Source organism: Candoia aspera, chromosome 6 (assembly GCF_035149785.1).
Source record: "Candoia aspera isolate rCanAsp1 chromosome 6, rCanAsp1.hap2, whole genome shotgun sequence".
NCBI lineage: Eukaryota > Metazoa > Chordata > Lepidosauria > Squamata > Boidae > Candoia > Candoia aspera.
In genome coordinates this window covers 74,153,805-74,177,022 of record NC_086158.1, presented here as the reverse complement: position 1 = coordinate 74,177,022, position 23,218 = coordinate 74,153,805, and the positions used below count along the sequence as shown (strand labels likewise).

The following is a 23,218-nucleotide window of genomic DNA, read 5'->3' as shown; positions in this document are numbered from 1 at the left end:
CAGCTTCTCATACTCCTTCTTCCTGATGTTGCTGTCACTTGGCACTGCTACATCTATCACCACCGCTGTCTTCTGCTCCTTGTCTACTATGACGATGTCTGGTTGATTGGCCAGTACCTGCCTGTCTGTCTGGATCTGGAAGTCCCGCAGGATCTTAGCCCTGTCATTCTCCACAACCTTCTGTGGAATTTCCCATCTGGACCTGGGAGGGTCTAGCCCATATGCTGTGCAGATGTTCCTGTACACAATGCCAGCTAGTGGCATTGAAAGACACCGATAGATAGATAGATAGATAGATAGATAGATAGATAGATAGATAGATAGATAGATAGATTTCTCCATATGTAACGTTCTGTGTCTCTCCCAGATGCAATATGACCGGGGCAAGGTGGCTCTGGTTGAAATTAGCAGGGCAGTGATTCTCAAATGGGGTCTTGGGATCTGGCAGAGAAATTTCATTGTGTTTTATCCAAAAAAATCTTACGATTTCCCATCTGGATGAGATCTGTTACTACAGCTGGAGTGGTGTCATTACAAGGTTACGAAGCATACAGGCCACTCACGGAGCAGCTGTGAGAACTTGGATTCCAAATAAGGATTTTCCACAAATAAGCCCCTAATGGAGCTGAAAACGGGGATTCCAGACAAATTGCGCTTGCTGCTCCATTGTGTGTGCAGAGGATGACAGAGCATCATCTTGGGGTCACCACCAAAGAGGTCTTCTCCATGGTGCACCTGCACTCTGGAATACTTGCTCTCTTGAATTTACAGGTAATTACTATTATTTCCTCTCAGGCATTTGGAAGCTGTTGGCTACTCTGTGCATCAGGTCCAGCTCCATAAGAGGCTTCCTTTATCACACCTGGAAGGAAGTAAATTGGGACTAACCTTTGTGTTTTTAAAACTCCTGGTAGGGAGAGGAAAGCAACCATTAATTTTATCTCCAAGCACTCCACAAACTGATGAGAAGCACATAACACTGACCCTGCATTCAATCTGCAACTTCAGATAAGTTTGAACAGCAAACCTCACAGACCATGAGCCATGGTTAGAACATCTGGCCTAATTTATGAGGCTGCCTCCTTCTCTTTTTGCAACTTCTTGCCTGATGGAGAATTCAGGAACATCTGAAAGCATGCCCCCTCTCCTGCAACGTTTTGGACAACCCTTTAGGATTCATTTACTTTAGTGTTTCTCAACCTTGGAGATTTTAAGATGTATGGACTTCAACTCCCAGAATTCCCCAGACAGTATTCTGGGAGTTGAAGTCCGCACATCTTAAGGTTGCCAGTGTTGAGAAACACTGATTTATTTGTTCACTGGAGAGGCGTTGTTAAAGAGTGAAACAACCACCACCTTCCTGCCGAATATACACAAATTACATTTTTCTTTTTCCTTTCCTTTTTTTAAAAATTAACCTAGTAACTCTGAACACCGCTTGTGCGCTGCTTTCTTTCGCGCTCTGCAAGAAACGGACGCTAGGCGACCCTGGAAAACGAATTTAAAAAAACTACGTTTCCCAACATGCAAAGCAACTTAAAGACGCAAGACTTGTTTTCTTTTTGCTCCTGCAGTCCCCACGTGGATGGAAGATGGCCGCATTTGCAGATCTGAATATTCTCTACTTACCGGAGAAAGAGGCTTTAAAGAAGTTGGTGGAGGCTGCCGCGCACCGTGAGTTCAGATCAATACTTTCCATAATTCCCGGGCGAGGGCAGCTGGGGTAAGAGGAGATGGCTGCACTATTTCTGACCTTATCCAAACCCATCAACTAGTTTAAACTAGGGATTGTGGATTCCCCGTTGCCATTCAGTGTTACACCTTTTAGAAAGGTGTACAGATTGTGCCAAGGGTTGTGTAGAGTAGGAGGCCAAGACACACGTTAGCTAGGAAGCTCCTGTTTTCAATCCGATAACACACTAAATAGAATTTACTCAAGGATCCCACTTGGAAGTTTGGAACAAGAAGAGTAAAGACTCTTGAAATAACGTATGTGAAATGCTTTTGATTATTACGCATTGCTCCCTATTTCCCCATTGTTATCGTTTTCACAGTCTGAATTGAAATGGTTGGATACGGGTTTTATTCCCTTCCATAAAATAATAAACACTCTGGATGTGCTCAGGGAGCATAATATCACATTGATTTTTTTAAAAAGGTTATTACTATAAAAGCGAGAATCATGACATCTGATGTAAGGTAGAATAGCCTCAGGCATGTCCACTGAATTTAAGTGAAGATTTGAATATATATAGTAAAAATTTAAGGAGAGGCTGGATGTGACATACACATTCAAATACTGTAGGCTAGGGTTATTTTGTTTTTGTTTTTTTGTTTTTAATATACAGAATATTTTGAAGATTGTGTTAAACTATATTTTGTTGGAATTGGTATCTGCATAAGATCAGAACAGTAATATTTTACAAAGGCACAAAGTATTATGATTATTATTATTATTATATTTACACCCACCAAATAATATTTTTCAGGCCTCTTTTACTTAATTACTATCTAGTCCTTGACATGCTGCAAAATGATAAAGTGAAATTTATCTTAAGCCTGTCAGAACTTCAGATGGAAATAGTTTTGTTTACAATTGTGTATAATTCAGTCTAAAATCTCGATTTCTTTTGGCAAACTTTATATGTATGTTCATAAATTGTGTGCTGCTGTTCAGAATAAGGCAGAGGAAATCATTATCTGGAACGATTATGGAAAACAACATAAGGATAGCTTCCGGCAGAACTGCTGGATCTACTAAAATGCTTTTTTTTTTTTTTTAAGTATTCTGCTTCTGTTGATTAACTGTATTATCTTTTCTTTTTTAAGTTGGCTATTCAACTGTAGCAATCAATTATGTTGTCAACTATGAAGAAAAGAAAAAAGTAAGCCTTCTGTCTGAAACATTTATTCTTTATGACCTTATGTAGTTGATGCTATTTGCAGGCTGTAGGAGTGACTTCCTTCTGCAGTTGTAAAGAGTGGCAGAGCAGAACAAACACTACAGGAGTATGATGTGTGATTTCTGCACAACAGATAACGAGTTTGCTTCACTTTATTTTACAAAACAATGCATCTTCTTTGAATGGCTTGAAAAGGGACTAGGCAGACTTTGTTGGATTAAGAAACTGGTATTTTTAACTGGACAAAAGATGGTGGGATATTTGTGTCTTGGCAGTGATAAATCTTTGTGTGTCAGCAAAGCAAGTGTAGAGACAGAATCAGTCTATGAACCAGCCATGAGAATCTGGGGGAAGATGCAGCTGCTTGAAGAATTCAGCAAGGTGTTCTGAATGCAAAGCCCCTGATTCAAAGGATTTCCACAGCCTTACTTTCTATATACCTTCTATACCAGTGTTTTTCCAACTTGGCAACTTTAAGATGTGTGGACTTCAACTCTGTGTGTGGAATTCTGGGAGTTGAAATTCACACATCTTAATGTTGCCAAGTTGGAAAAACATTGCTCTATACAGAGTCTCTTGCATGCACATACACACGTATACGCATACCACTGATGTGACAGAATTCACTATTTCCAGTTAGAGATGATGGAAGTTGCACTTGACGACATCCAGAGGACACAAATTTGAAGAAGGGCCTTCTAGTTAATGAATATCAGTATCTGCAGCATCCAAATGGTTGTATCACAAGGCTTCACATTCTTTCAAACTGGGGTGGCAGCTGAGCTGCATTTTAGGGCTTTTAAGAACATACAAATATCTATCTTGGCAAGTATGAAAGTCCAGTAAAACAAACAAAATCACATGGTGAGCATGCTTGAATCGTCAGCATTTTTTCAGTCCTATTGGTTTCAGTGAGTAAGGAAAGGTAAGGAAACAGCTGGGTTTTGCGAGATTTCAAATTCAGTTGGTTAGTTGATGCCCGTAGTGGGTTGTTACTATTGTACTATTACCTTGGAGTAAGTCCCAATGCATTCATTGCAGGCCTTCATGGGTTCATAGATATGTATAGAATTGTACTGTAAAAGCAAAGGTTTCTGTTGCTTAGCTGTCCTATAACTGAAGCCTAAACCACTTATCTATCAAGTATAGGCTATTCGGCTCCAGCTATTCATTGGTTTGCAGAATTGATTAATATGGATCAACCATGGATGACTGTTAAAAAAAAAAAAAGTACAGGCTATCGAAATAGCTCTTCATGTTAGTTGGCTTTTTTATTGTTTATTTCACAGGCCTCTCTTCAGTATAGCTCTGCTTACTTATTATTATTATTATTTGTTTGTTTGTTTGTTTTCTATCCCGCCTTTATTTTTATAAATAAGTCAAGGCGGCTAACATACCTAATACACCTTCCCCCTCCTATTTTCCCCACAACAACAACCCTATGTGGTGAGTTGGGCTGAGAGAGAGGGACTGGCCCAAGGTTACCACCCAGCTATCTGTGTTTGAGTTTTTTCTTTATCTGTTTGTAAATGTATTTGTGATTTGTGTGTGTATGTATATATGTATGTGTGTGTGTGTATGTATGTGTGTGTATATGTGTGTGTGTGTGCGTGTGTGTGTGTGTATATATATATACACATACATATATATATGTTTGTGTGTATAATCTGTTTCTAGGAAATTGTCAAGCCAATATCTCCCACAGAACTGTTTCCAGCCTTGCCTCTTGTACAGGTATGTCTATATATTTAAAAACATTGTATTCTGAAATACAGATATCACCTGGCAGATTTCATTGAGGTTGTGATATTGTTTATGCTTCCTTGGAAAGAAATTCCATTGAACTTTCACTCCCAGGAAATAGGGTCTGGTCTGCACATAGCAAATATGTGGAATGAGCTGAATGTACTTAGAATGTGGATGGTGTGCCTTTTAAAGCAAGTTGCTTAGAGTTGTTGTGATTGAAGTGGTATAGAAGCATTTGGAATAAATAAACTGCTTTCTTAAAAAAAAATCCCTGCAAATCCAAAACTAGCCATTTGAGAAGAAGATCCTAGGTTAGCTGGTTCCCTCTTATATTGGCTTTATATTTGCATGGAGGTTGTTGGTTTTTTTTTAAAAAAACTTGAATAGTTTTTCAGTTCTACTTATAGTTGGATAATATTTTAATCCTTGAATGGTCCAGCCCTTATGATTAAATGAAATTAATTTGTCCATGTGTTTGTGGAAGGGTTGTATAGAGAGTAAGGAAGATGACCTTGAGGGAGATATACAGGAACCATTACTTAGCCAAAAGGGACTGAAACATTTTTTGAAGTCCAGAGCAAATTCCAGATAACGTTAGGAAGTGGCTGAGGCAAACACCTCCATAATTCACTGAAGTATTAGAGGGAGGAAGTACAGCACAATCAGACTTGCAAGATTCTCTTGTTATAGCCAATCTCGATAAAAGTAGTTTTAGCCTTCCTGTGGAGTTGATTTCCTGGTCTAGTCTACCTAGTGGAGCTGACAAAGGTTGCCTGTGAACTGCACCATTTAGACCAAAGCCAAAACAAATGAGGGCGAGAAGCCACTGATGGGGCTGGTCCTATCATTAGGTAAAAGAAGACAGTCACCTCTGAAAGGAGGTTTATAGGTCTGTGTGCAGCAGGAAATGATCAGTCATTTGCTTTATTATTATTTTACCTCCACAGATATGGAGAGAGCCTGGTGAGATTTACTTGCCTTTGTTGGGTTCAATCCAGTGTTTCTGTACTGAAATGTATGCCGTCCTCAAGGGGAGAACTCTTCTTGAGCCTTTACTATTACCATAGTTAGGAATTGCCAATGAGGGCCAGAAGCATCCATGGGTGGGAGACAAGATGGCAGCCACAACTGTGTGATTAAATGCCTCCCCTTTTTGTACGTGTTGCAAGTGTGACATATGTAAGGAAGGGGCGCGGCTTCAGTGTCAGCACCATCTTGTCCTTTTTGAGCTCTCCTGAAGACACTGCTGGGCAAAGCAACTTTGAGGAATCTTTAGCTCTTATTTATACACACACACACACACTCAATAACAGGAGTGGAAAACAAATTGGGAAGTACAGTATTAAATGATAATACAGAAAACGAAACAAGATAAACCCTAAAATAACTAAAATGTAGAACAACACCTCCCCATTAAAAATAACCTAACACAATTGAATATTATTGATTTATCTATCTATCGAATTTATATAGCCACCCAAACGTGACTCAAAGCCCAGGGGTACCTTCTTAGCTGCGGCACTGAAAACTAATGGAGGTCGTATAACTGGACAAGAATGTTATGGAAGGAAGAGGATTTTGATGGAGCCGGTTTGCTTTCAACGTGGGCCATCTGGTTAGAATCCTAGAAGAGGCAGGAGTTGCTGTGGGCTTTCTGAATTAAGGAAGGGACACATCTCTCTGCTGTCTCTGTGGCAATGAAGATTTGTGTGGGTTCCGGTTGAGGATAAAGCCTCCTTCTTCGTTTTTTGTATTAATGATGAGTAGGAGTCTCGTTGCCTCGGTTCTTTTCTCATAGGTTTTTCCTTACAGGGGAAATGCAGGCCAATTAAGATTTTATCAAGGCTGACACTTGTGGTTTCTGATCCATCCCACTGCAATGTTCTAGTAAGTTTATAACGCAGTTTGCAAGCTGCCTTGCTTCACAATCCTTCGTTAAGGACTTGGTTTGGGATATGTCTTGCTGCTTGATATTGAGAGGTGATAGCTGAAGGCTATTTTCTCTTTCTCATACTGATGACCAGTGGAACTCTGTTCCACTAGAAATAGGAAAGGGTAAATTTTAATTTATTATTATTATTTATTGGGTTCTAGTCATAATAATGTAAAGAAGCTCTGATAGAGCTTTTTAGAAACATTTTCCCACTTTAAACTTGTTAATAACTTTATTTCTCAAAACATTGTTTAGAATAATTAATTATATTTGATGAATCCTAACCATTTCTTTATTATAGGAGTGAGCACATAGAAAGTACAGTATAATCTGTGGAGCTGTAGTTTGAACACATATGCACTTTCACAGTTTCTTTTTTAAGTCACAGGCAAGACACATTTTATTATAATATGTCAGGTGTGCTGATAAGATAAGAAACAATATTTTTGTAAGTGTTCATATAAAAATTAAGCCAAGTCATTTTGTGGTGGACTTTTTGTTCACTTAGCAATTCCATATGTGCAGTTTCTAAGATGAACCTGCTACCTTCCTCATTTAAATTAATTTTCAAGCAAGTTGGCGATGAGCAAGAATTGTTTTATGGATAATCCATAACATTTACCATCATCAATTTACCTTTGATCCATAAAGTGGGCTTTCCATTAAAATAACTTAAAAACCCTAATCTGGGGGTGCTTTATGATTCTTGAGTAATTATCAACGCATCTTTAGAGATGTTCTGTGTTTATTTTGAATAATTGAAATCCTAAGAGTTGTATGAAGAGTATTTATTGCACTCATAATTGTTCTTTGTTCCCCTTGATTGATTTTACAGTGCTAGCAACACCTTTCATATTGAACGAAATAAGCTATAAATTCAGTCTGTTGTTTGGCCACTGAACTACACAATATTTGCATGTGCAGCATAAACCGCAAACATTCTTCCTTTTTAATTTGATAAAGGCCTTACGGGTTGTATTTTGTTTTGTGTGTTTTTTTTTCTGTACCCAGAGAGCGACGTCCACAAATATCAAATATTACGACATCTTTGCTGTATTTCCTAAGAATGCCAAACTCTTTCACGTAAGTGGGCTTTTCTCTGGCATGGGAACAGAAGTGTAGGTGGCTGGGCAAGAGAAGAAACAGTGGATGAAAGCAGTTGGGGCTAATATCAAGTACTGTATCCATAGATATTTCTTCATGTGGAATAGCAGTGTCCATTGAGCCTCTGTTTGCAATTCACCTATTGGGCTCCAAGTCTCTAGCCTCAAGTGGAATGAAGTTCTCCAATATGCTGCAAAATTATTCCTTGAAGGAAATGTTTGGGTTTCTAGATAGGATAGGCAATTCTTTCTGCACTAATGGCTGTATATAGCAAGTGGAACAAAATTTACATATTTTTCCATTGAAATTCCATTGAAATTTGTCACATTAGCAATTTGCATGGCAATTAAATATAGTTAATCGGATTACTCTGCAGTCATATTGTTAGTTATTTCTACACCCCAGGGCACAGGGGGGGGGCAGCGGGATAGTGGTGGTAGTGTGTGTAAAAATTTGCAAGATGGCAGGCATGGAGTTGCAAGCCAGGCCCTGCCCCTTTTCCATGTGCCTGGAGCTTATTTTTAGAAAAACCTCCCTCAGAGTTACTAATTATACAAATTGTGTCACAACTAGCTATGGTGGTTAAATCAGCTGGTATCACAACTAGCTATGGTTGTTAAATCAACTAGCTGCCTTCTGGGAGAGTTACCACAAATCAGCCAGGAATTTGGGGCTTATGCATAGCGTCTATGGTAGAGTTAACAATTCACAATCCAGCAGATGGCACTCTTGCTTTGGTTACAGAGACCTGGAGTTGCCACCAAGGTCTGGCACAAACAGTGAAGAATCATTTTGCTTTCTCTGGGCCAATCCCATATTTTACATATCTGCAGGACTTGGGAAAAAAATCAGGCCCTTGTTCCAAAAGACATTTTCACAGTGTATTTGATCTTGATGAACATTGGCATATAGTTTTGTTTTCGGGGAGTTTTTTAGTATTTCTAAGAACCCTTTAAGAAGACTGGTCCTGTTTGATGACTTTTTCTGTACTGATTTTTAAAAATTACCTCTTTTTAAAGAACGATGCCAATAAAATGTCAGGGAATGGCAGAATGTACGTGGGAATCTACTCATAAAACTCTTAAGTGACTCACAGGGAAACCAAAAAAGATTTCTCAATCTTAGCTAACAATAGCAACCACTAAAAATATATTTTCCTTAGATTAGGTTGCTGGTTAGGAAAAGATCGGGGAGATGTATTTTTTGTATGAAGTGACTTATGAACTTGGTCTTACTACTGATCACAAATTCCTGGGCTAAGCCTCTGTCCAGAAGTATACCCTTCTGCCATTTTTAGTGTATTCAACCCTGTCCACCTGCAGTTCAGAGGAAGAAGTATCACAAAAGTCAAGATGGCAGCTGTGTCTGTGCAGTCAAACAAGGGGGGCTTTGAGTCATGGCCACTTCTAACTTTTTAACACACACACACACACACACACACATGGATGCCCTCCCTGCAACACTCTTGTCCTAGATTTTGGCTGCTGGATTTGGGGAATGTGGATAAAAGGGAGGGGTTGGAATGCCATCATTTTGAAATTGATCTCCCCCTGCTCGAAAGCACAAAGGGGATGATAATTAACAAAATTACAAATTGTTGATCGTATGAAAAGGAGGTTATGCGTGCTTTCCAAGTTCTTTGGATGCTAACCTGGTAAGTTGGGTTTTCCACTTGCTTTCCGTGCCTCGGTTACGATTGAGTGACTGTTCTGTGATTCAGTCACCAGATTTGAGAAGTAGGAATGATGGCAAACTGTATGTCTCTCGCCAGCCCTGAGTGCTCAGAAGAGAAATCTCATGGTGGTCAGTGGAAGTTATGGCCTTTTCACACAGCCTCTTTCTCTGTCCTAAAACTTGGGAGGAGCTGAAAGCTTGCCTTCCTGTTTCTCAGTGCAGGGATGGGCATCTGAAACCCTTAGGACCTGGCCCCTGAATGCCATTTTGGCAACCACAGATCCCCATCCATCCTCACTTGCCGAAGACAGTAGTGCTACTTCCTGCCATTTAAAAAAAAAACACATCCAAATTATAGGGTAACCCTTGAAAGAGGCTTAGCATAGCAGGTTTTTCTTTTGCTTTTTTTAAGGAAAAAGAAAGCAAAATTACATCCCAAAATGAAGGAAAAAGTGGAAAATTCTCAGGGTCTTGTGTGCACAAACCCACCTCCAGGACAACATTGACTTCTGGGGGCCTCAGCCTCTTTCCCTAGTGTTAAATGGTAGACTCTTGGCTACCTCCAAACATGTTGCTTCTGTTGTGGCTCTAGGACAGACTCCATGGATCAATAGCAGGAGCAAAAAATGCTGGCCCACTGAAAATCCTTTTCTAGCTTGCAACCTTTGTGTGTGTGTGTGTGTGTGTGTATGTGTGTGTATACACACACATGCACGTGTGTTTTGGGGAGTTGGGGAAGCTAAGAAGCAACATTTTAGCCTTTAATCCCTCCCCCCATTTTACCATTTAATGCCCCCCAAAACTGCTTCCAGAAATGGGTCATGACTGCATCAGGTTGGGTGTCCTGCCAAGCTGATGGAAGTTGGATAGTCCTAGTTTACAGCTTGTTCTGCAGTAGAAGATGTGAGACTCCAACTTTGCGTAGTATAACTTGGTCTTTGGGTATGAACGGTCCTGCTGAATATTGATCCTGTTGGAGGAGCAGTTGTCATTTCTGCATAGAACAGTATCTTTTGAAATGTATCATCTGACTGTGTACTTTCATACTGATAATTTAGGTGGCATGCACAACCTTAGATGTAGATCTGGTGTGTGTTGATGTGACAGAAAAGCTGCCCTTCTTCATCAAGAGACCATCTGTTAATGTGGTAAGAGAGTCCTTTAATTAGTGTCTTGACATTTCTCTTTTGCTAGTTGTGAGGTAGGTAGAACTAACAGGTTACAGGCTGCTTTCACATGTAACGATAAATCCTGTTGTGATTTAGTCAGTTTGCAACATGTTAAATTCAGCCCCTCACTGGGAATATATTGCATGGTATTTTTCAGCAGCCAACTTCATTTAGAAGCCAGGACTTGTTGGAGCTTACAAATTCTGGCTTGTTTTATTTGTGACTTGTTATCCAAGTTGCAGGCAATTTGTTTGGTTTTGCCTCTGCATGCTAAATGAACCCAAATATTGAGGTTGGTAAGCCATAATTTATGGCTCGGTGTTAGGTAGGAACCCAGCTGAGGTTTATTCAACACACCAGGATTAAATCCAGCCTTTGTGCCATGTGAGATCTCAGTACGTCTTGAAAGACAGGAAGGTACCTTCTTAAGCTTACACTGTTGCAATGCAGAGAGTAAGGAAGATGACCTTGATGGAGAAAGGAGAGAGCCCTTACTAAAGCAGTGAGGAGGGAAGTGTTACTTGAGACCATACAATGAAGGAGGAACATGAGAATGTCACAGACAGAAACCTCCTTATTTTGCATTAATATAAGAGGGGGAGGAGGTAAAGCATAATCAGGCTTGCAAGATTATAGCAGATTTTCATCACAGTAGTTTTAGCCCTAACATGCGAGTTGATTTCTTGAGTTCTCAATTGCTTTTATTGGAATGATGCATTCAGTGTTATTTCTGCAAGCTCCACCCCTTTCTTGCAACACTGTTTGCATCACTCCCCACCCCCACCCCACAAATGTCTTTGTACATACCTTCCCAGAACCCAAAGTCTGTTCTTTAATTCATATTTTCATATAATTGAAAACAGTAATTTTCACTCACTCATGCATGCAAAGAAACCTAGCTTACTGCATACCCAGAGAAAGTCTGTCTTTTAAAAATCAGTTCTATATGGCATTTTGGATTGCAGAAATCCAGGTGCTTTAATGTGGAATGCAATATCTTTTTCATGCCTTGTGCGTCGGAGGAGGGATTCTTTTGGAAGGCAATCCCTTGATCCCAGGGCTGTCTCCCCCTCCCCCCAGAGGAAGTGGGCAAGGAAAACCCATCCATAACAAACCATGGCTATCCATCCCCACTTCCTTCAACTGATGATGATTTTTTTTTTCTTGTAAAGGCAATACAGCGAGGTGTCTACTTTGAGCTTATTTATGTTCCGGCCATCAAAGACTCCACAATGCGACGGTACACAATTTCGAATTCCTTCAGCTTGATGCAAATCTGCCGTGGAAAGGTGAGATCAAAAAACAAGGAGTGTTTGCCCCGTGCCTTCCATCACTAGAGTTTCCTGTTAGCTGGTTTGAATGTAATGTAGCTTGCTTACGCCTATATTTTGGAATGCAGAGGCATCCGGAAGGGGGTCAGAAAAATCAAAATGGCAGCCAGGACCATGCAGCCAAAGCCTCAGCCCTTTTAATGCATTGACACGTGCCAGATGGGGCGGAGCTTTGATCACGGAGTTGCAACCGCCATTTTGGCTTTTTTGACACCCCACTCCCCCATAGATGCTCCTACTGTAGCATTAATAATAAATGGATCCGTCAGCAAACATCTGTTCAATATGTTCAACTAATCTGTTTCAAGGGAAGAGGAAACAGGTTGTATGTCATTGCAACAGCTTTGTCTGCACCTGAAAAGCTTGCAAAATCCTGAAGGAAGTCAAAGAAATTATCTTAACAGGTGAGCTGGGTTGCAGTGCCTTTTGGCCAAAAACAGCCCCAAGGTGGCCCTGAGTGCTCTTGGCAGGAAAAGGGGAGGGGTGGGATTAGTACCTGTGCATGTATACACACGGGCATGGCCCCTGCTCCCCCCCAGGGATGCTGCTGGAGGTTCCTGGGAAAGGAATAAAGAATTGGTTTCTCTCCCATGCAAGTTCCCCTTGTTTCCTCCCCTGCTGCCAGGATGAATCACCAGCACTTTTTTTTAATTATTTAGTTTATACATACACAGTTAACAAGACAATCTTTAATCTTAAAGAAAAAGAATGTTTAAAAAAATTTACAAACTAAGAAGGGAAGGGAAGGGAAGGGGAAAAAATAAAATTAAGGAAAAATTCAAAAAACTAAAAATACAAACTAAGAAAGAAAGAAAAAAAATCTACCTGATATTTTATACGGTACAAAAAAGGTAGAATCATCAGAGCTTTACTGTTGTTACTGAAATTTCAGGACAAAGTTGCACAAGTCCCTGGACTCCATGTGACTCCCCAAAACCCCTGTGCAAATTGCTGCTGGACTATGACTTTTCATAGGACAGAAGGGGAAAATTCTGAAATGCATGAGGAGTAACACATTAATGGCATCATTTTAATTTAAAATTGTGTTTTAGTTAATGCAATAGGATGGTTTACCAGATTTAGGTTTTGTAAAAAAAAATTTTAATGAAATGGACACAACATAAAAAAATATCATAAATAAATAAATAAAAATAAGAGGAGACTAAGAGTGTAAAAAACAAAAAAGAGGACAAAGAACAATTTGGAGGTACTTGTGCATGGAAATGCTCATATGTGTTTCAAGTGTTACATGAATGTAAATGTACAAAGATGTTTAACACTTGTTTTAAAATGGATTTTTCTAGCTGGATTTGCCCACTTGGACTGGGCCTTGGAAGCTGCTGCCGCCACACCATTCAAATTCTAGATGCACTTATTCCCTCCCCCCACATTAACCCCTTTTAAGGACTGATGCCCCAGTCAGCTTTTGTCCTTTTACTTTCTCATCTCTTTTTCCTTGTACTCTGTCTTCTAGATTTAAGCTTGATGGCAAGGAATGCCCTCCCTCCCTCCTTCTCCTCTTTCTCGTCTTCCCTTTCTCCTCTTTTTCCCTTTCTCATTTTCCTTCCTTCTCTCCTCCTTTCTCTCCTTCTTTCTCCCCTTCCTTCCTTCCTTTCTTCAAATCCATATGCTTCCATTAGAGTAAGTAATAAAGATGGGAAGATGGGAAGCTTCCAGACAGTGGGAGAGGAAAAAGGATAATTTTTTTTTCTTTTTATTCTCCAGTTAATTTCACAGAGAGGGCAGTGTTTTAGCCTTATGGTATAAACACTCTGTCCTCCAAAGGAGAACCTTCTGGCATGCTCAAAGTCTTCTGAGCTATAAAGGATGTCTTCAGAACATCCTGTGAAAGCCACAGAAATGGAGCCTTGTTGTGTTATTAGAGGAAGAGATCTTTTTCCTGAATAATTAGCAAATTTATCTCTTTTGGAATCACCACAATATGCCAGCAGTCTGTCTCATCTGCATGCATCACTCAGCAAACTGATAGGTAGTAAATTGCTGACATTTGGTATTGGAAGAAAGGATGGTAAAAAGAGAGAGAGAGAAGGGAAGAGAAGAGAAGAGATAATGCTCACAATTCATGGGGTTTGGTCTCTCAGAGGAGAGTAAGTGGTCCATATGGACAGTTGTAGCCCTTTCATTCTCATCACCATTGCTTAGGGAAGCCACCAGCTCTCAGCTGGTGCCCAGCTTTCTAACGGCCTTGTGATGCTGTTGGTGTTAGGGTGAAGATTGAATGCCCATTGCCAGCCTTCCTTAATCTCCCAGATGTGTTGAGTTACAGTGCCTACAACCCTGATCAATGTAGATCATGCAAGCTGAGATGTGACCCATGTTGTGGTCTGACACAGCTGCAGGATGTCAGCTGGCCTTTCATGAACAGATACTTATATATTGGTCTGTCAGCTTATATGCCACCTAAATCACAGACATGAACAAAAGAGATTTTTTTCTAACAAAGCGGCTATGATAATAATGAAGATGATAATTAGACAATTATAACACCCAATGTATTTCAGAAGTGCATTTCTTCTTGTGGGAATGTCCTTGTCTTCGCTTCAGAATTATTGTTTCTACTGCTAACATTTCCAATCTATATTGGATGTTTACACTAAGGAAATAAATATTCTTGGGCCTCCTTCCTTCCTGCTTTTGCCCTTTCAGACAAACATGAATGGTTGTGAGGTTTGTAACATTTGTTTTTTTTCAAAATCAGCAAAGGAGGCTGTGATTATAGACAAGAAGAAAACAGCTAATATTAAATCCTTTCAACTGAGATAATTCAGGTTGCAGGATTCAGGTTATCATAGCATAGGTTTTTTAAAATGTATTTGATTGATTACACTTATATTCTGAGAGCCAGTTTGGTGTAGTGGTTAAGGTACCAGGCTAAAAACCAGGAGACCATAAGTTCTAGTCCCGCCTTAGGCACAAAGCCAGCTGGATGACCTTGGGCCAGTCGCTTTCTCTCAGCCCTAGGAAGGAGGCAATGGCAAACCACCTCTGAAGAAAAAAAATATTGCCAAGAAAATGCAGGGACTTGTCCAGGCAGTCTCCGAGAATCGGACATGATCAGACAGATTAAAATATATATATATCCTACCATTTTTCCATGCAGCTAAAAGGAGCATGCATGATTTTCTTTCCTTTTTCCAATACATCTTTGTAACATCTGTAAAACAGGATGGATAGGGTAAAGCAGTGTTTCTCGACGTTGGCAGCTTGAAGATGTGTGGACTTCAACTCCCAGATTTTCCCAGCCAGCATGGTTCATCGTTGCTCATAATAAGTCTCACTCAGTGTCTGGAGTGACATATCAGCTGTAGCAGAGCTTGACTTGGATTATTCTATATACTTTCAGCAGTTCCTTTTCATCTCCTTTACCTCGTGTTCCCTGCTTTCTTTTGCGCAGAGTGTACAGGCTGTGTTGCTAAAGAGAGATGCACAGATTGGTGCAAGAAATGAGGCCTTTGCTCAAATGGGAACGTTCTCTGAGAATGTGGTGCTCTGGCAGTTTGTTCCGATTATGTAGACTCCATGCCTAAAACAAGTAACTCTTGCATTGCCTTCTTTCCTAGAATATCATTCTGTCCAGTGCAGCAGAAAAGGTAAGGCTGGATTTAGGCATCACTCTGGTTCTTTAAGGATCAGCAGCTGTGTGAAGGGGTGCCTCCTTTATTTAAAGGAATCCATTAAAGTCATTCAGCCAACCCATATTTGATTTTCTGTGTGGCTCGTTCTGGTGTCCCAAATTCCCCCCTCCCTTCCATCTCAAAGGCAAGGGACCCTCTTGTGCCTTCTAGCTCATAATTACATTTCTGCCATTCAGTAGCTTGTCAAAAAATCCACTGGAACTGGGAAAGGTTTGACCATAAGGGTGTAAATACTGACTCAGTTCAGACTTGAATCGGGGGGAAAAATGTGGTACCTGCCCGCCAGACATCAGATGTTTTAATACTAAATGCCTGTGGCCAGAGAAGGAACTAATCAGATGAGTCATTCTGTTGGCCAGGTTTTCTGATCTCATTTTCTCTCGCACTCTCACGCTCCAGCCCAGGTCCATAGGCAGGGGTGTCAAAAAATCCAAGATGGTGGTCATGGCAGCACATCCAAAGGCCTGCCTCTTTTGTACGTGCATTTAATGTGCATGCATTTGATTGTGCTGCTGTGACCACCATTTTGACTTTGTGACGCACACACAGACCCCTCCCACGATTGCCGCTGCAGCCATTTGGCTTGATGGGGGGAGTGTGAATGTGAAAATGTGAATTGGGAGGAAAGTAAGCATCTCCATGCACCTTCCTTCTCCAGTGGCTAATGCTGCATCCAGCCTTTGACACCTAGGATTGCATTAGCAAAGACTGGCAAACTACTTGCTTTTAAAGAGGATCATAAAGGGGCCATGGAATGCACAGGAAAAAGAGGAGGGAGCAGGTGCCTGTGCTTGAGTTGGAGGAAAGAAGAGAGCCATTGTGAGTAAGCCATGGTGGGGAACATGCGGTCTTCCATTGTCCATGGCCTTGGAATCTATTGCAGAACATAATACATCCTTTGGCAAAAATTGAATATTTCTTTGTCTGGGAGAAAGCTGATGTTGTTACATAAAATCTTGACGATTTAAGTGATAATTATGTGATGCAGCTTGTCTCCATAAAAATTAATGAACTGTTTGATGGTTGGGGGAAGAAGGCTGTCCTCCCATAGTCCAAGTGTTGACTCTCAGAATGCAGTGCTTTAACTCTCTAGTATGCAATTACAATTTATGACCTGCATCTGTATTTATCTCTTTTTTTCCTTCCTCCTGCTGTAGCCTCTCCAGTTGCGAAGTCCGTACGATGTGGCTAATTTGTATCCTTTTAAAATGAATTTATAAGGCCCTGAACTCTTAAAATATGCTACGATGTGTATTTGTAACCTCTTCCTGGGGAACATCAGCCATAGAATGCTAGTGAATAGCATCTCTTCTGTGAGAGGAGTAAAAAGTTTGGAAAGGAAACAACACACAAAATGCTGCCAGCAGGATACGAGACCACAGTATTACTCGTAAGTCAACAAAACAGGCCAGAAAAGGCAGAATCTGCAGTGGTCTGAATAATAGAACCTGGAGAGGTTTGACCATGAGTGCCTAAATAACTGACTCAGTTTAGACATGAAAAGGAATCGGAAGAAAAATCTGATACCTGCCCACCAGACATCAGCTATATTTAATATTGAAGGCCTGTGGCCAGAGAAGGACCTAATCAGATGAGTCATTCTGTTGGCCAGGTTTTCTGATCTCACTTTCTCTCCCACCTTCTCATTCCAGCCCAGGTCCATAGGCATATAAAAAGGTGCGTAAGCTCAGTTCCCACCTTAGGTCCTCTTTCTCCTGTATTGCACTTGGCTGTTGTTCATTGATGAAAAGCATGTTTATCTTTTGACACCCAAAGATCCTTAATGAAACTGGCAGAGGGTGGTTGTTTGGCCTCTCAGAAAGCAACGCCAAGGCAGCTGTTTCGACTAACAGCCGAGCTGTCCTTCTTCATGGAGGTGAGTCCGAACAGTGATGAACTTTGTATTGCAAAGTCAGTGTGTTAGCAATATTGACAAATACATAATGCAAAGAGGTGGTGATAAGCATTTCCCTTTTCTAGTTTCACCACCCACCTCCAGTAGCTGTGTGCCTATAATTTTGTTGTTTATTCGTTTAGTCGCTTCCAACTCTTCGTGACTTCATGGACCAGCCCACGCCAGAGCTTCCTGTCGGTCGTCAACACCCCCAGCTCCCCCAGGGACGAGTCCGCCACCTCTAGAATATCATCCATCCACCTTGCCCTTGGTCGGCCCCTCTTCCTTTTGCCTTCCACTCTCCCTAGCATCAGCATCTTCTCCAGGGTGTCCTGTCTTCTCATTATGTGGCCAAAGTATTTCAGTTTTGCCTTTAGTATCATTCCCTCAAGTGAGCAGTCTGGCTTTATTTCCTGGAAGATGGACTGGTTTGATCTTCTGGCAGTCTAAGGCACTCTCAGAATTTTCCTCCAACACCACAGTTCCAAAGCATCGATCTTCCTTCTCTCAGCCTTCCTTATGGTCCAGCTCTCGCAGCCATATGTTACTACGTGGAACACCATTGCTTTAACTATGCGGACCTTTGTTGTCAGTGTGATGTCTCTGCTCTTAACTATTTTATCGAGATTGGTCATTGCTCTTCTCCCAAGGATTAAGCGTCTTCTGATTTCCTGACTGCAGTCAGCATCTGCAGTAATCTTTGCACCTAGAAATACAAAGTCTTTCACTGCTTCTACATTTTCTCCCTCTATTTGCCAGTTATCAATCAAGCTGGTTGCCATAATCTTGTTTTTTTTGAGGTTTAGCTGCAAGCCAGCTTTTGCACTTTCTTCTTTCACCTTCATCATAAGGCTCCTCAGTTCCTCTTCGCTTTCAGCCATCAAAGTGGTATCATCTGCATATCTGAGATTGTTAATGTTTCTTCCAGCGATTTTAACTCCAGCCTTGGATTCCTCAAGCCCAGCATGTCGCATGATGTGTTCTGCGTACAAGTTGAATAGGTAGGGTGAGAGTATACAGCCCTGCCGTACTCCTTTCCCAATCTTAAACCAGTCCGTTGTTCCGTGGTCTGTTCTTACTGTTGCTACTTGGTCGTTATACAGATTCTTCAGGAGGCATACAAGATGACTTGGTATCCCCATACCACTAAGAACTTGCCACAATTTGTTATGGTCCACACAGTCAAAGGCTTTAGAATAGTCAATAAAACAGAAGTAGATGCTTTTCTGAAACTCCCTGGCTTTTTCCATTATCCAGCGGATATTGGCAATTTGTTCCCTACTTCCTCTGCCTTTTCTAAACCCAGCTTGTACATCTGGCAATTCTCGCTCCATGAATTGCTGAAGTCTACCTTGCAGGATCTTGAGCATTACCTTACTGGCATGTGAAATGAGTGCCACTGTTCGATAGTTTGAACATTCTTTAGTGTTCCCCTTTTTTGGTATGGGGATATAAGTTGATTTTTTCCAGTCTGATGGCCATTCTTGTGTTTTCCAAATTTGCTGGCATATAGCATGCATTACCTTGACAGCATCATCTTGCAAGATTTTGAACAGTTCAGCTGGGATGCCATCGTCTCCTGCTGCCTTGTTATTAGCAATGCTTCTTAAGGCCCATTCAACCTCACTCTTCAGGATGTCTGGCTCTAGCTCACTGACCACACCGTCAAAGCTATCCCCGATATTCTTATCCTTCCTATACAGGTCTTCTGTATATTCTTGCCACCTTTTCTTGATCTCTTCTTCTTCTGTTAGGTCCTTGCCATCTTTGTTTTTGATCATACCCATTTTGGCCTGGAATTTACCTCCAATGTTTCTAATTTTCTGGAAGAGGTCTCTTGTCCTTCCTATTCTATTGTCTTCTTCCACTTCCACGCATTGCTTGTTTAAAAATAATTCCTTATCTCTTCTGGCTAACCTCTGGAATTTTGCATTTAATTGGGCATATCTCCCCCTATCACTGTTGCCTTTTGCTTTCCTTCTTTCTTGGGCTACTTCTAGTGTCTCAGCAGACAGCCATTTTGCCTTCTTGGTTTTATCTTTCTTTGGGATGTATTTTGTTGCTGCCTCCTGAACAATGTTGCAAACTTCTGTCCATAGTTCTTCCGTGACCCTATCTACTAAGTCCAGTCCCTTAAATCTATTCTTCACCTCCACTGCATATTCCTTAGGAATATTAGTGAGCTCATATCTAGCTGATCTGTGGGTCTTCCCTAATCTCTTTAGTCTGATCCTAAATTGTGCAAGAAGAAGTTCATGATCTGAACTACAGTCAGCTCCAGGTCTTGTTTTTGTCCGCCACCTTTGGCTGCAAAGGATGTAGTCAATCTGATTTCGGTGTTGTCCATCTGGTGAAGTCCACGTATAAAGCTGTCTCTTAGGTTGTTGGAAGAGAGTGTTTGTTATGCAGAGTGAGTTGTCTTGGCAAAATTCTATCAGCCTATATCCTGCTTCGTTTTATTCTCCCAGGCCATGCTTACCTGTAATTCCAGGGGTCATTTGACTGCCCACCTTAGCGTTCCAGTCTCCCGTGATGAAAATGACATCTCTTTTAGGCGTGTTGTCCAGTAGGTGCTGCAGATCCTCATGGAACTGCTCTACTTCAGCTTCTTCAGCATCTGTGGTTGGGGCGTATATTTGGATCACTGTGATGTTAGATGGCTTGCCCTGAATTTGAATTGAGATCATTCTATTGTTTTTTGGATTGTATCCAAGCACTGCTTTAGCCACTTTACTATTAATTATGAAGGCTACTCCATTTCTTCTGTGGTCCTCTTGTCCACAGTAGTAGATCTGGTGGTCATTTGATGTGAAGTGGCCCATTCCAGTCCATTTCAGTTCACTGATGCCCAAAATGTCTATCTTTAATCTTGACATCTCACCAATAACCAGTGCCTATAATTACCGGAGGGGAAAACATAGTTTGCAGCAAACAATCATGGAACAATTAATTGGAGACTTAAAATAGGGGTGCATTCTCAAGTGGGATTTCCTGAAAGTTAACTAAGATATACAAAACATTCACAAAATTTTCACTAAGGCACATACATTCAAACCCAATGCCTGGGGAAAGAGCTGAGTTTTCAAGGCTTATTTAAAGGACATTAGGTGTAGAGAGTACAAAGATGTCCTTCATGGAGATATGCAAGATCTGTTGCTAAAGTGACAAGGGGTGAAAAATATTTTAAGTTCACAACAGACAGATAACATTTGGAAGTGGCTCAGGCAAACTGAGTATTCACATGAGTATAAGAAGGGGGAGAAGATACAGCACAATCAGAGTTGCAAGATTCTGTTATAGCCACTCTCAATAAAAGTAGTTTTAGCCTTCTTGAGTTGATTTCTAGGTCCATTTGGCCTTGTGGGGCTGACAGTAGAGGTGGGGCAACTTGAACCCCTGGGCAGATACTATCTGGAGGGAAGGTGCCACGACAGAAAAGGCACACCTGGGTCCCATCAGATGATACCGCTTTAGGGTGGGATCTGGAGCACACCCACTCTAATGGACTGGAGGAAAGAATGGGAGAAGGGTGTTCCCACAGACAGCTAGGCTTCATAGGTCACAACCAGAACCCAGAAGCTTACTGGTAATTAATGCAGCTTTCAAGTGGAGATGCTACATAGGTGTACCAAGGTGCACCCATAATATCCTGTGCCACTACATTCTGGACCAGCTGCAATTCTGAGTGGTCTTCAAGGGCAGCCCCATATGGAATGCGTTGCAGTAGTCCACACTCAAGGTGACAAAGGCATATGTGACCATGAGAAGGGATTCCTAGTCCAGGAAAAGGTGCATTTGGTGCACCAGACGAATCTGGGCAAAGGCTGCCACCTGCTCTTCAGGTAGGAGCTGTGAATTCAGGAGGACCCCCAAATTGCACACCAGTTGTCTCCTGGGGGAGGGCTACCCCATTCAGATATAAAGATGGAGAATCCATGGTACCAAAAGAACCAGAAACATATAGCTTGTTCCTCCCCACCTGGACCCCAAGACCTTGCATCACTTGGTTTGCCTGAGGTCAAGATGTACAACCAGGTATCATCAGCATATTGATACCAGATTCCATGTCAAAGCATGATCTCCGCAGCAGCTTCATGTAGATGTTAAATGGTGGTGGTGGGGAGAACAAGTCAGGGGCCTTACTCAGCCTCTCCCCCCCCCCCCCATCAAAACCAACTAGAACTGGTCAAAGAGAAAGGAGAAGAACCACTGAAACACTTTGCCTCTCCCAAACCCCACAGTTGGTCCAGGAGCATGCCATGATCAGTGGTATTGAAGGCTGTTGAGAGATCAGAGAGAACCAAGGCAGTTGCATTACCATTGTCCCAGCTCCACCAGAGATACTATGTCCTGTCCTAAAACCTAACTGAAAAGGATCCAGATAATCTGCTTCCTCCAGGGCCCCCTGAAGCAGCTACCCAATCTTCTTTATTAACCACCTTCCCTAAAAAAGGAGGAACGTTGGGTCCAGCAATAGCTTCTTGAGGAGACAGTGTTCCATCACCTCCTTCAAGGCAGGCAGAAGCACTCCCTCACCCAAAAATGCCTTCATCACCCTATGGACCAAACCACACCTCACTTCCCAGGCAGCCTTAACTGAACAGGAGGGCACTAAATGACAGGTGGTCATCCTTCTCCTTTCAGACAAGGTAATTTCTGTCACACATAATGTCACCAAGTTTTATACAGCAGCAGATGCAAACAACTGATGCTGGATATATATTGTTATTATACATGGTTTTTCTTTTTAAGGTAAGTTTTCTATTGTTGGTTTTCAATTATTTTATTTCATTATGGGTTTCTTTGTTTTCTATGGTCTTTGATTGCAATAAACTTGTATCTATTTTCATTTGGAGGGTTCCAGGTTGAAAAAGGTTGTCCTCTGCTATTCTGAACAGGCATTTGTTTTGTAAGCATCCTCTTGGATTGACTACGGTCCTTCACCCTACAGTATAAGTGTAGATAACCAAGAAGAGCATGGAGTGATTTGTTCCAAGCTAGTTTCTGTGGCAACCTGCACAGTTAGGGTGAGATAATCTACTCTGGTCCTCAGTTTCTATTTTAGGGCTGGCTTATATGGGGAAGGGAACTATCAAACTGGATTCATTATGGCTTGATACCCACAATTGCATGTGATGCTGAACTTTCTTTTCACCTACGTAAGAGTTCTAGTTGGTCCCATAACACTGCAATAGGTAATTCAACTCCATGGTTGCATTGGCTCGATTGTCTGCAATAGAGCAGGTTCTTACATCGCACATCTCATCATACTTTTCTCTATGTGTTGTTTGTGAAACATTCTTAATTTTAGAAGCCAGGAAGACTGCCTCTGGAGTGGTGTATACAGTGAAGAAACCTCAAACTCCAGAAGATGATGATGATTCTGCTCCACTCAATAAAAAAGCCAAGACAGACTTGTGAAGTACAAGTTCACCTCTCTAACACCCACCACTCAGACCAGACCTCCATGCTGTCATATCCTAGGCTGGCTTGAGAAGAGGAGTCTCTTTTTATGTCTCTATTTAAGTGGTAATAATATCTACCACTTAGATGAACTCTCAGAGTGATTATATGGATCTTGGAAGCAGTAGATGATGACAATATAAAGTTTGAAAGGAATGGGAAAACATCTATATAGCTATGCTGCCTTTTATAATAAATATATCTTCCAAATCCAACTTTTCTATCCAGTTGCCCACTCTAATGTTCAAAACAGGAATTGACACTATATATGTAATCTGGGTTTTTAAAAATTGTGTTGGCTTTTATTCTGACTACGTATGCATGCTGAAAATTATTACAATACTG

General features: G+C 41.2%; 1 protein-coding gene across 1 annotated transcript; it reads left to right on the top strand.

Moving 5' to 3' along the window:
- The first annotated feature begins 1,573 nt into the window (after positions 1–1,573).
- Positions 1,574–23,088, top strand: RPP30 (ribonuclease P/MRP subunit p30). Its single transcript, XM_063307424.1, has 11 exons — positions 1,574–1,674; positions 2,830–2,885; positions 4,581–4,637; positions 6,462–6,536; positions 7,594–7,665; positions 10,419–10,508; positions 11,702–11,818; positions 15,442–15,471; positions 16,674–16,711; positions 17,313–17,392; positions 22,722–23,088. The coding sequence occupies exons 1-11, from the start codon at positions 1,593–1,595 to the stop codon at positions 22,829–22,831; spliced, it is 807 nt and encodes a 268-aa protein (XP_063163494.1). The 5' UTR covers positions 1,574–1,592; the 3' UTR covers positions 22,832–23,088.
- The last annotated feature ends 130 nt before the right edge of the window (positions 23,089–23,218 follow it).

What these genes read in the sequence shown, in the direction of transcription:
- RPP30 (XM_063307424.1), top strand. Translation starts at nt 1,593, where the DNA reads ATGGCCGCATTTGCAGATCTGAATATTCTCTACTTACCGGAGAAAGAG. An exon ending in AGAGACCATCTGTTAATGTG is followed by an intron (nt 10,509 to 11,701) that starts GTAAGAGAGTCC and finishes TTTCTTGTAAAG; the next exon opens with GCAATACAGCGAGGTGTCTA. An exon ending in TGCAAATCTGCCGTGGAAAG is followed by an intron (nt 11,819 to 15,441) that starts GTGAGATCAAAA and finishes CTTCTTTCCTAG; the next exon opens with AATATCATTCTGTCCAGTGC.